The sequence below is a fragment of the Tursiops truncatus genome, chromosome 3 (assembly GCF_011762595.2).
Source record: "Tursiops truncatus isolate mTurTru1 chromosome 3, mTurTru1.mat.Y, whole genome shotgun sequence".
NCBI classification, from domain to species: domain Eukaryota; kingdom Metazoa; phylum Chordata; class Mammalia; order Artiodactyla; family Delphinidae; genus Tursiops; species Tursiops truncatus.
In genome coordinates, this window is record NC_047036.1 from 117,440,897 (window position 1) to 117,454,354 (window position 13,458).

General features: G+C 42.2%; 2 protein-coding genes across 2 annotated transcripts; both read right to left on the reverse strand.

Annotated features, from left to right (window-relative positions):
- Positions 1-3,550: 3,550 nt before the first annotated feature.
- Positions 3,551-5,722, reverse strand: LOC101316415 (mitochondrial ornithine transporter 2). The gene has a single exon (XM_004324828.4). It carries the CDS (start codon positions 4,983-4,985, stop codon positions 4,080-4,082), a length of 906 nt encoding a protein of 301 aa, XP_004324876.2. The 5' UTR covers positions 4,986-5,722; the 3' UTR covers positions 3,551-4,079.
- A 3,970-nt stretch (positions 5,723-9,692) lies between these two features.
- LOC117311628 (transcription initiation factor TFIID subunit 7-like) lies at positions 9,693-12,029 on the reverse strand. The gene has a single exon (XM_033853281.2). The coding sequence runs from the start codon at positions 11,277-11,279 to the stop codon at positions 10,230-10,232; it is 1,050 nt and encodes a 349-aa protein (XP_033709172.1). The 5' UTR covers positions 11,280-12,029; the 3' UTR covers positions 9,693-10,229.
- Positions 12,030-13,458: the final 1,429 nt, after the last annotated feature.

Below are 13,458 nucleotides of genomic sequence, written 5' to 3' on the forward strand. Positions count from 1 at the left end.
GTCCAACAACAGATGAATAGATAAAGAAGATGTGGCATATATATATATATATATATATACACACATACACACACACACAATGGAATATTATGCAGCCATAAAAAGAATGAAATAATGCCTTTTGCAGCAACATGGATGGACTTAGAGTTTAACATATAAAGTGAAGTAAGTTAGACAGAAAAAGACAAATATATGATATCACTTATTTGTGGAATCTAAAAAGATGATACAAATGAACTTATTTACAGAACAGAAATAGAGTCAAAGACTTATGGCTACCAAAGAGGAGTGGGGGAGGGAGGGATAAATTAGGAGTTTGGAATTAATATATACACACTACTATATATAAAATTGGTAAACAACAAGGACCTACTCTTTAGCACAGGGAACTATACTCAATATCTTGTAATAACCTATAATGGAAAAGAACCTGGAAAAGTATATATATATATATATATATATATATATATATATACATATATATATACACAGACACACACACATGTATAACTGAATCACTTTGCTGTACACTGGAAACTAACAACATTGTAAATTAACTATACTTCAATAAAAAATAATTTTTAAAACGTTGAGGGATAAATTATACTATGTGGAAGTAAAGTTTAAAATAAGGCTAGGCATCAGAAATATGGATTTGACCTACTTAAATCTTAGAAATAAATACCATCTCACCTCAAAATAAATAAATAAATAAATAGTAACCTGTGAGGTGATGGACATTAACTAACCTTATTGTAATAATCATTTCATAATAAACACATATATAAATCATAACACTGTACACCCTAACATGCACAATGTTATTTGTCAATTATATCTCAATAAAGCTGGGGAAGAAAAAAGAAAGAAATACCATGAAACTAATTTAAAGACTACAAAGAAACCACAATATAAAAACAAAAACACAGTTAAGGAAAAGATTTTACACACACACATAATTGATTTTACATACACACACACACACACACACACACACAAACATAATTTGGATTCTATTTTTTTCTTCTAAATTGTATTCTAGAATATTGCTCTTCTGACTGAAAACAAACATCTAGACCATCAGATCCCTGAGAACAGAAACCAGACCATTAATATCTGAATACCCAGAGCTCAATACAGTATACTGTAAATGGTGTGAATTCAAAAATATTTTTATTTAGGTAAATAATTTAATGATAGAACACTCAAATTTCTTTAAACACAATATTTCAGGTTACTATATTTTTGTCTGAGTACAGATCTGAAGTGGTACAAATTGTATCTAAATATTGAACCATGAATTAAGCAAAAAGGGTGGAAAACAATTCTTCTGACTTAGGTTTCAATTCCTTACTCCCACTCTTGCTTGCCTCAAATGATTTCTATTGAAGATATTTAGGTAAACCTTTAATGGACAACGTGTGAAAAGGTCCGTTGACTATAGGGCTAATTGAGACAAGCTCATGGGTACTGAGCAGGGGGCCTTCGGACTTTGAAAGGTCCACTTCCTGCAGAAGCCATTCCTGTTCTCTTTTCTACTTTAATCCAGACCTGCTTGAATGAAGCCCCATTAAGTAGCTACTGACCACTTACGTACGTAATATATAACTTAAATGTATAAATAACTTAGAAGTAAAGTAGAAAAATGGTTTTCTTTTAAAGAAAAAGCAAATGGAAGACCAGCCACCGCTCTGGAGCACACCAGGCATGACACTGAGCATCCCCTCCCCAAATGTCTGCCCCAGCCCCCATTTGTCAACATCCATCACCCTGACCCTCTTGCCTCTGGCAATATGGCTAGACTTACCTCAGAGGTTTCACAGATAGAAAAAAGCTGAAGGAAACTGGGGATTCCATACCAGGTGTACATTCCACCAGCAGTGATTGACACACATGCCACGTGCGATCATTAACACTGGGAGCCTGCCTCTTTTCAGCTTTACAGGCTGCTTAAGAAACTTCTTATTGAGAGAGACTCTGCTGGTCTTGGATCATCATGGAATGATGAGGCTTACTTTAGTAAGAATGACCCTCTTACATTATAGGGCGAAAGAACACATGCACAAGTGTGTAGGGATCAGACGAACTATGTTTTTTTGTTTTTGGTTTTTGTCAGTGCCTATATATATACATATGGTACAGTTTAATAAAGTTGCTTTTCTTATGTTTCATTGCTTTGTAAAATCACATCATATATACAGTCATCAATAAAACTCACAGATGGCCAGTACAAAATTTAGAAGTTTCCAACACTGTAAAAAAATGACAAGGAGTTATTAGCCCTCAGGTAAACTTCAGGATGGGTCAGCCCTAACATTAATCACTGTGGACTGCAAGCACTAAGCTCTGTCTAGTTCTATTTGAGAGGAGAGGACTTCATCCACTGGTAACGTCACCTGATCACCATCAGGGCACAAAAAGTTCTCATGGCTTTGGCACTCTCTGTTCCCTGGAAGGGTTTCTGACTGGTGGAGGCAGAGAGGACAGTGAACGATCCAAAAGGAATCAACAACCCCTAAATGGGCTAATAGTACATCCTGGAATCCTACCCAGGCCAGGACCCGAGACTGGAAGCTAAGAACTGTTGTCAACTACATGGGTCTTCATCCAAGCACAGAAGCACAGCCCCATCCCTCACCCCTTCCTCAGTCTAAAGTAGAGCAGAGGGGAAGCTCTTTGGGAGAAGAGAGGAAGGAAATTTGGTACAAAGGCCAGGCTACTTCCCAGAGGCCTAATGCTCTAGGCCACACCTAACTAAGAGTGTGGAATATGATCCCACTTTGAAGATGAATAGCACTATTTTAAGCGTAGAACATCTCGGGAAAATCCAGGATGCCTACTCTGAAACTTTAACTCGAGGCTGTGGAAGACACATCAGTATGCAGGTATATTCTCCTCTTAAAAATCTAAGATGACAGAGACCACCCTGGTGGTCCAGTGACTAAGGCTCCACGCTCCCAGTGCAGGCAGCCCAGGTTGGATCCCTGGGCAGGGAACTAGATCCCGCATGCCACGACTAAAAAAACATTCTGCATGCTGCAACTAAAGATCCTGCATGCCGCAACTAAGACCCGGTGCAGCCAAATTAATGAATAAATATTAAACAAAAAATCTAGATGAGAAAAAATATGAAATCTTGCCATTTGCGACAACATGGAGGGACCTTGAGGGTATTATGCTAAGTGAAGTAAGTCAGACAGAGAAAGATAAATACTATAGGATTTCACTCATATCTGGAATATGAAAAACTATAATAAACAAACAAAACCCCTAATAAATGAACAAACCAAAACCAAATAAAACAAACATGTCATTACAGACAACAGAGTAGTGGTTATCAGAGCGGGTAGGTAAACGAGGGAGACAAAGTGGATAAAGGGGATCAACTGTATGGTGATAGATGAAAAATAAATATTTGGTGGTGAGCACATTGTAGGGTATACAGATGTAGAAATATAATGCCATAAATCAAGATTACCTCAATAAAAAATAAAATAAATCATTGTAAATGAAAAAATGTAGATGGATATTTTCATTTTCAAGCACCAAAAACTTTTTAAAAACTTTAATTGGCTAATATAGTGCACATGTTAAGCAGACTTTTAAAGAGACCCTACATCTTGAGTGGGTTAAGTAATCATTTATAACCATCTTGAAACATGTTTAACTCGGTTTTTCTAGTGACATGAGATTAAACATGGAAACCAAACTGTGTTTCACTCACAACATATAAGCAAACAAACTGCATGTACATGTGTAGATTTATGCAAAAGCCCGGTGATACAACTATGTTTAGCTTTTCAGATTAGGTACATATGGCCACCCACTCGCCCTGTATTACCTCACCAAACACAAGAGCAGCAACTTTTCTATTTCAATACAATTATGGGCAGAAATTATATGATATAAAATAGAGGTTCTTCCATAAAGGTTAAGATTTAGCATATAAGCAGGGAAGACAAAAGCAAAGTTCCCATGAAGTCAAAAATAATACCACACTGGTCCAGTGCTCCATGAAACTCTGAGTTAAATTATAGTCCTCAAAGGCGTGTACTTGGATCCAGATTCACCAAGACACTTCAGTATGCTTCAAACTGGCTCATCATCATCTTCCTGCTGTATTCATAAGCCAAAAATAGTGCCGCATTGGCAGGGAACGCTCGAATCAAAGTAGCTTTCAGACCAGAATATAAAGCTGCTACTCCTTCCTTTTTCACAACACTTAAAAGAGTTCTGATAAGTCCTGCCTGTTTTCCAAGCATGGAAAGAACCTGAATTCTGGATTTGATACAATCCACTGGGTATATGACAAGCCAAAGGCAAATTCCAGCAATTCCACCGCTTAACATCAAGGGAACAGGGCCTAGTTCATCTTTTGATCCATCCGAGGCAAAAAACGATCGGCTCAGTTCATAGCCACCGAAGAAGAAGAAATAGCCTGGTACTACTTGAAACAGAGTGCTCGTGAGTCCGTGGTAGAAGCCCAAGGGGCCATCCTTTCTAAGGATACTCTTCACGACGGACCAAACTGTATTATGGCTTTTTGCTATCCTCCCTGACATCTCCAGTTCGTGCATGGTCTGCAGCCGGCACTTCACCAGCTCAGTGGGGCACAGGGCCAGCGCGCCAAACGCAGAGGCGATGGAACCAGCGGCCGCAGTCTGCAGATCATTCAGCTTCGTCTGCTTGTCCAATCCAACCACTTTCCTCACGAACTGTTGGCAGAAGCCGTAGCACAAGAAGAGGACTGAGTTCTCGGCGACGTAGGCCATCAGCGCGGGGCCAGTCCCTTTGTAGAAGCCCCGCAAACCCACCTGGGAGTATGTCTTCAGGCCACAGTCGACGAGGCCCTTGTACAGGCCAGGGAACGTCTGCATCTTCACTTTCAGTGTGTCGAAGGGCTGCCCGGTCAGGACGCATGCTGTGCCCCCAAGGGCCCCCGCAGTGAGGTCGATGGCGGCTTGGATGGCAGGATTGGATTTCATGTTCGCCCACTCTTCTGCTGGTCTCCGAGGAAGGGAACTCTCTGGAGCTTAGGAGGCCGTCCCGTGTCCAGCCGCCTGCTCTTGGTTCTCTCTCCGGCGCGGGAGAAGCCGCTTAACCCCAGACTAGGCCGCGGGCCGCCCTCCCCACGCACTGAAATAACCCCCGACCCGCGGGCCGCGCGCGCCTCTCCTGGCGCCCTGCGGCCGCCGCGTCTGGGCCCTAAACCCGTCAGCCGCCCTCCCTCTCGCTCCGCGCCGCCGGCGGTCCCAGCGCCCGCGGGCCCCGGGGCCGACTAGAGAAACACTTCTAGTGAATCTCAATACAGCAGTAGAAAGCTGTCCGATAAACTCCTGCGATTACGGCCAGAAACTCCAGGCGCTGCTGCGGCGGAGGAAGACTTGCCTTCCTGTTCGGCCAGAGACCCCCACCTCCCGACAAAACAAAATGGGAGGTGCTTGATCGCGCCTGGGGTCAAAGAGTCAATCTACAGAGACAAAGGTTTAAAATAGGGAAAACGAACAAACACTTTGCGGGGTTTACCTGACAATCGGTGGCTCCTTCGGATCAGAAAACCCTTAATCGTCTCCGGAGAGGAATGGCGGCTCCACAAAGGTGCCGGCCGCCGCGCCTCTCCAGGTGTAGCTCTTTGCCCGCCGGGGGCTACGCCGGCGGAGGCCTGAGGCGGGCAGATCCTCTCTTTCGTGGTAACATCGCCGAGGATCCTGGCCTGAAGCCCTGTGAGCTGGTGGGACGCACACCCTCGTTATTTCTAGAGGTTAAGTCAAGGCCGTGTACAATCGCATTGGAAAACATTTATATACAGCTAAAAAACTTGATATAAAACACCTGTGTGGCTCCAGCGCTCTGTGCGTGCTAAGTCTCGGGGTTCTTGCTGAGGAGCCATGCAGCTTTATGCAGCAGCAGTTCTGGATATAACTGACTACAGGCCTAGTAGGCAAGATGCAGTTTGGGGCATCAGTGAGGGTACCGCTGTCAGGACACACTTTTCCTCCCATATGCTTATAATCCCAGCGTTGGAACGAATTCTCTTAAAGTTTACATTTTAAGCCCTAGGCGGTATTTTACTTTGGGGGTAAAAACAAAATGGTGGAGGGGGCAGAAAGTATGCTAAAAGGATTCTTTCATTTAGAAAGCTTTCCTTGTCTGATTCTTTGGGTATCAGTTAATATTTAAAAGTGAGGCACCTAAAAGCAGATTGTGCGTGGATACTGTTTGTCAACAGGTAGACTTCATTGTAGTAAGTAGTGACTTGGCCTTTTCTTTGGAGAGTGCCCAAATGTATCTGGATTTCTTTTCTCTGGTACCATATGGTTTCTTCAGAGAATAATCTTCCAGTCTTGACTGTGTGTGTGTCTGTGTGTGTTTGCGGGGGAGTGGGGGTGCGGGGGGTGTTTACCTTGGGTACTGATTTAATGACACCAAGTGGGAGAAGAGGGTTGACATCCTGCAGTCAGAAAACAGACTTTCACACAATTCCCTTGTTCAATGCTATGGACCCCCAGCCTCCATCTGTGCCTTCTTTGGTTCAATTTACCCAGAAAATAAATTTTCTGTCTGTGGCATGGGGAAGGAAAAGTCATCTGGCTTGAGTGAGATAGGGCTCCTGGACATCCAACAGCTCTGAGCACAGATCTTATTATCTTTTTTGTCTGTGCCACATGGCATGCAGGATCTTAGTTCCCAGACCAGGGATGGAATCTGTGCCCCCTGCGGTGGAAGCCCAGAGTCCTAACCACTGGACTGCCAGCGAAGTCCCTGAACACAGCTATTAATGAATCCTGTTTCTAGCCTCACACCTTCCCTCTTCCTTGGAAACTGCCTGCAAAAACTGAGCCTCAGTGTCTATATCAAGTGCGTGGGTTTGTTTCTCCTTGGTGTACCTCCTTGCAGACATTTAGCATGTAACTTTCTGTGATCTATGAATTTATCGTTTCTTCATCTGCTTTGGCCTTCTGAAAACATTGACATCTCTCATCCACTGTTGTCTCATCTCCTATTTTCCTTGCCCTTGGGGGTTACTATATTAGCAGGCTATCTGACAGAGAAAAGAGATTCATGAGAACAATGTGCCATTTTAAACTAGAAAAAAAATTTTTTAATTTTTAAAATTTTTAAAATTTCGTATCACATTTGATGGTTTTTTAAAAATTAATTTTATTTATTTTTGGCTGCATTGGGTCTGTGTTGCTGTGCTCAGGCTTTTTCTAGTTGCCGCGAGCGGGGGATACTCTTCGTTGCGGTGCACAGGCTTCTCATTGCGCTGGCTTCCGTTGTTGCAGAGCATGGGCTCTAGATGCACGGGCTTCAGTAGTTGTGGCATGCAGGCTCAGTAGTTGTGGCTCACGGGCTCTAGAGAACAGGCTCAGTAGTTGTGGCACATGGGCTTAGGTGCTCCACAGCATGTGGTATCTTCCCGGACCAGGGCTCAAACCTGTGTCCCCTGCATTGGTAGGTGGATTAACCACTGCACCACCAGGGAAGTCCCTCACATTTGAGGGTTTTTAAAACCTGTTTTGGTTTTTTAAAACTGTCCATTAATTACCTATGGTTCATTGTTTGTTTTTTAAAAGCACATACTGTTTTTACAAACACAAGAGATGCTAGATACTACAATAAGTCATCAACTGCTTTTGCATTAAATTCATATATGTATATGTTCTGGAGAAACCAAGTTAGTAATCAGTGCCAGGGATCATGAGGGCATTAATAGGGAAATGGTCTGTAATTTCATTGAATTATCAGACATAGCTGTGCAATAATACACAGATCTCAAGTTCCATGAAATATATTTAAACAGCTGGACTTGGAGCACATGCACTCCCACGCATACATGGAAAACAATGGCAAAGGAACTTCCAAATTTTCAGTGACGATGCACACCCACATCACATGTTCCCTAGCAATCAGATGGAGTAGCCAGATAGGATTACCAGAGAAAGTAAGGTTTGAGCTGAGGGCTGAGTAACAAAAAGCTAGCCATGAGACTATCTGGAGACTGTTTCAGGAAAAGGGAAATATAAGTGTAATATAAGTAGAGCTCTGTAGTGTGAAAGAGCTGGGCGTCTGAAATACAGAAAGAAGGCCAATATACCTGCTGTGTGGTGAGCAGTCTTCCTAGTCTGTGTTTTCACACAGTTCTTACCAGGTAATAAAAGTTTAAGCAGAGTTGAAGACAGTCCTTCAGAGACATGATTGGTCACAATTTGTCCAAATTTTTTGTCTCAAACATTTGATCTACAAATTCAAAACGTCAGGCTTTATGACATTTAGATGTGAACATAAAGATCCCATTTACCTAATCTATAGAAATAATGCAAAACAGAGACCACACTGACATGCTTATTGCAGCATTCTGTGTAATAGCAAATTTAAAATGGAACAGCCTAAGTGACCGGCAATAGGGGAGTGAATAAAATTAAGAATTTGTAAAATTTCTGCATTGCTTAAAATTTTCAGTCAGTTTTTTCTTATAATATTTTAAAACACTAATTTAAAAAATTCAACTTCCATTCATGAACTCAGAAATATTGAAAACCGTAGCCCAGCTATACATCACACTCATCAGGCAAGGGAGCTGTGAGAAAACTGAGTCTTTTTTGGTAACTCTGGATTTACATGAAGGGAAATGGATCCCAATCTTCTTAAGGTTTTCTCTTTTGAAGTTTACATAAGAGATAATTACTCTTCATTATGTAGATTTTAATATTTATGCAAGACCAAGCCGTAAATGAATCAAATAAAAACCAAAGCTACAGTAGTAAACTGACTCAGTTTGCTTATGCTGCGGATGTATTTGAAGCAAACTTTGTTTCTGCTGTAATTTATAAACTTTTAGAATGATTCTTTAATTTGAAATCAGTCAACCCCATTTAAAGCAGCTGTTTCTTTATACAGTTTTCTACCATTTCAATCAGGCTTTAAATCAAATTTTTGATCCCTGTACGTTCAGACCCTAGTAAATAGGCAATAATAGTTTGCTTTTATTCTAGGAATTGTTCTAAGTCCTTATATGTATCAACTCAATAGCCAACAACTCAAGGGCCCCCAGGTAGGTAATATTATCACCTCCATTTTAGAGATGAGAAAACTGAAACCAACAGATTAATTTACTTGCCCAAGATCAATCTCAACTAGGTCACTGAAATAGGATACAAACACAGGCACCACATCTCCTGACCTTGTGATTTTAATCTCTACTCTTCTTTAGTAAGTTTACAGTGACTAACAAGGCAAAGTACGTAATCTCAGTGAATTTACAGCCTAGTGAGGACATGAGCAACAGGTAACTTAGACTTTGGTACGATAGATGCGTAATAGTATTTATCCCAATAGACTATTAAAGAGAAAGAGTAGTAATTAAACTCCTTGAAAAAAATGTAAGTAAGCTCAGGATTGAAAATAGTGAGAGAATGTGGTGAGATCAGGCTGAAAGAAAAGAATTTAGGATCGTTTAGGAACGTTCTTTATCTCCTGACCTCCAAATGGAGCAGGTGGATTGGAAACATAATGCAAAGATGACATTTCCCCATTTCTTTGCCTCTGCTGTTCCTCTTTTTTCTTAAATTCTAACACAACTGCTTCTTTTCCTACAAAACAGAATCCAATTGGTCAGTCCCTTAAACCCCATAAAGAAACCACTTCAGAAGAGGATCTGATACCCACTACCCCTAAAAGAGCAAGACACATTATAAGGTGAAAATTACTTGCTTTTATTTATTGTGAAAACAACTTTATGAAATGATTTGCAATGCAAAACGTGGAAAACTGCTTTGAATAACTGGGACAATAGCTACAGCATGGGAAAACATATGTAAACAAACTTCACTGCCACCAAACTAGACTCTACTAATTTATCTCAGATGGCATCACAGAGTAGCAATGGCAGCTTCTGGTAAACGGAGAAACAGCAGCAAAGTCCTGCAGTGAAGCTGTGGTTAATTACTAAACTGAACTGTTCACTCCACTAATCCTACAACTTCCCTACATTTATCTGTCTATACATTCCTACTTACTACAGGACAAACACCCACCAAAGTGGTTCCAAAAGACAAATGAGATAGAAATTCACAGTTATATTTGTCTACAAGACAAATCCAATAGAAGGCAGTGGAGGAAATTGGGAACTACTACAAAGTTTTACTATCTAGTCCAGGTGATGAAAACAAAGTTTTTCTTTCAAGGCTGACCACTGTCAGGAATGAAATTAAGTATCAAAAGTCTCCTCACTTCTCTAGGAGTGATTCTAGTTCTTCTTGCAAAGAGCTGAGCTGCTCCTTTTCTCGGTCTTCCTTTTGTTTCAGTTCATCCAGCACAGCCTGAAATCTGTTCTTGAGAGCCAGGTTTTCCACTTTCAGGATGAGATCCTCCTGTCGCTTTGCCCTGTCCTGGGTCTCTTGGAGCTTGCCTTTCATGTTATCAATCTGTTTCTGAATTCCCATAACCAGCTGATTAGTTCCCTCGTCTTCTTGCTGGTGTTCATCTGACTCATTTAGCTTGTCCTGTAGCTGCCTTTCCAGATCTTCCTCAGTGTCAATGATGTTTATATCTTCTTCATCTTGATGCTGTGTCTCATCTTCATCTTCACTGCTGCTGCTAAGGTCATTGAATATCTCCCGAAGCTCATCATGTTCTAATGAGTCACGGCCCTGCCTGTGGCCAGACATGCCTGGGGAAGAGATATCAAGGCCTTGGTTTTCTGCTTCTTTTGTTTCATCTTCAGCAATTATTTCCCAACGGGTACTGACAGCTTCAGCATCTGTGCTCAGCAACCGCTTTACTTCTTTTTCCACATCTGGAGACTCAATATACTTCTTCTTTGCTGTCTTACGGAACCTTCTCTTTCTGACATTTTTTAGAGGCAGAGTAATTCCATGGTTCCATACAAACTTTTTCTCTTTGTCCTTATCCTTTTTCTTGCTTGCTTTGGGATCAGCAGTGGCAACTGGTTCCTCAACAGGAGGATAGAGATCACCGTCAACTGTAGCGACAAGCATCTGAGAGACATCAGCTGTCTTGTAAAAGGTTTTTTTATCAATGGTTTTCAAACTTTCCATAACACATGGCAGATCTACCAATTTTGACGCCAACGGGACCTGGTCCACGCTGACAATTCCATGACGCCCATCAGGGTGTAACTCAATTGTCAGTCTGTCCTTCAGGTTGACATGACCAGACTGTACCGCCCGCCTCACGGTAGAGGCATACTCCAGAGGTAGGCGTAAGATAAACTGGCTCTCTAGTTCGTGAGGAGCATCATCTTTGCTCTTACTCATCTTTATTTCTTTGTGACTCACTTTTTCTCTAATAACCACTTGCTGCACTGAAAAATTTCAGCTATTTCAACAGAAAGACCAGTTCTTTATAAATTGAAGTCTTTAATTACAAACAGTTCTGGACAGAAGAGCAACTAAGCGTCTATTATGAATTAAGCCCCAAGTCTTTCTAAATATGCTGTAACAATACCAGTCGTTACTGACTAATTGCCTTACGCAGGTCCATTTAAATCTGTCAGCTGCAATGCCAAGTTCCAACCTCTAGATGCCGCTGCAGGACAACGCAGCGAAAGCAAATGGCGGCTCCTACGGAATGATGTTCGGCACAGAAAGTAAGGCTCAGCAGATACTCCCAATCCACAAACTCTCCCGGAACAAAGATACGCAAAAAGTGGGGCGTAGTGAGCTCTCTTCGCCTCAGGTACTTACAATCCAGTGACGATTATAAGTCCAGTTTCTCCGGACAGGCGCGAGCGGAAAAGGAAGCCACTCAGAGCAAGGTGGCCGGGAGCTGAGCGTCTCCTTCCGAATTCCTTCGTTCTTCCCGGCACTTGGCAAAGCGATCCGCTGATTATCGGTGAAATGGCTGTGGACGGGCAACGCGAAATCTCGCCGACAACCGCAGCTCCAAACGCCAGATTCTGCAACTCCGCAGCTCAGCGGACCACCGTCCGTTAACGGCCGACCTAGCCAAGAAAAGAGAGCTACGTCACCACACGGGACGGGAAGCTGCTGTGAGTCGCAACACGCCTCGGGCGGAAGTGCGGGCTGCCCCAGCGCGCGCAGTCGCAACGCCCGAATACGCGCTCCGGCGTGTCTCGTCGTCTCGCGAGAATTTGGCCTTAACGGGATGAAGATTATGTTTCGTAAAGAGCGATTGGTTTAGCGCTTCCCTGCTGGCGCAGCGGTTGGGCGTCCGCTTGCTGATGCAGGAGTCGCGGGTTCGTGCCCCGGTCCGCGAGAATCCCGCGTGCCACGGCCGCTGGGCCTGCGCGTCTGGAGCCTGTGCTCCCTAACGGGAGAAGCCACAACAGTGACAGGCCCGATTACCGAAAAAAAAAAAAAAAAAAAAAAAGCTGTAGGTTTACAAGAATTTAGAGAAAACGGTTATAAAAAGGACATAGATTGTCCCGTCCGCCTCCGCTAAGTCAGGGCTTTTACCGGATCTCTGTGGGGCCGGGTACCTCCTAGGCGTCCGTGCGAAAGTGGTTTTTGTTTCTGGAAATATCTCGGCATCTCCACAAGCTATATTCAATCTGGAGCCGATAAAAAAAACTCGTAACTAACCACACCGTGGATTTTAAAGTACCCAAGTCAGTGGAGTGAGGACGTGCAGCCCACTATAATTCTTAGTCCGTGTTCGTTGATTATGAAGATGGCTGTACGGGGCCCGTGACTGTGTTTCTGTTTTGAAGACCCCGTGAGGGCACAAGGATGATTCCTCTTTTTTTATTTTAGTTTTTTTTTTTATACAGCAATTTCTTATTAGTCATCCATTTTATACATATTAGTGTATACATGTCAATCCCAATCTCCCAGTTCATCCCCGCCCTCCCCTCCCCTGCCACTTCCCCCACTTGGTGTCCATACGTTTGTTGTCTGCATCTGTGTCTCAATTTCTGCCCTGCAAACCGGTTCATCTGTACCATTTTTCTAGGTTCCACGTATATGCGTTAATATACGATATTTGTTTTTCTCTTTCTGACTTCACTTGTGAGTCTCTAGATCCATCCACGTCTCTATAGATGACCCAATTTCGTTCCTTTTTATGGCTGAGTAGTGATTCCTCTTTTTAATGTGTTTGACGTAGATATAAATGTAAACAGAGAACGTCGTGTTCTTCTGGAGGCCCACGTTCATTTAGGACAGTTGGCTGAAAGACGAATAGTTTGATTAAAGTAGAATATAATGGAAGTATTACTTCCTTCTACTCATTTGCCAGTAATTTTTAAATTAGTTTGGAATTTTAAAAAATCCACCTCTACTGTTTGGATAACTTTTCTGCTTGCCTCTTCTTTAGGTGGTCAAGTATTCTTCAACATGTATTTATAGTACTTCAGTCTAACTGTGTAACAGTTTCCACTTATTCCTCTTCATTTCCATTTATTTATTAATAGGATCAATTTGGTAGACTATCGAGGTCACTAAAATTTCAATTTCTATTCTCTAATATATCAAC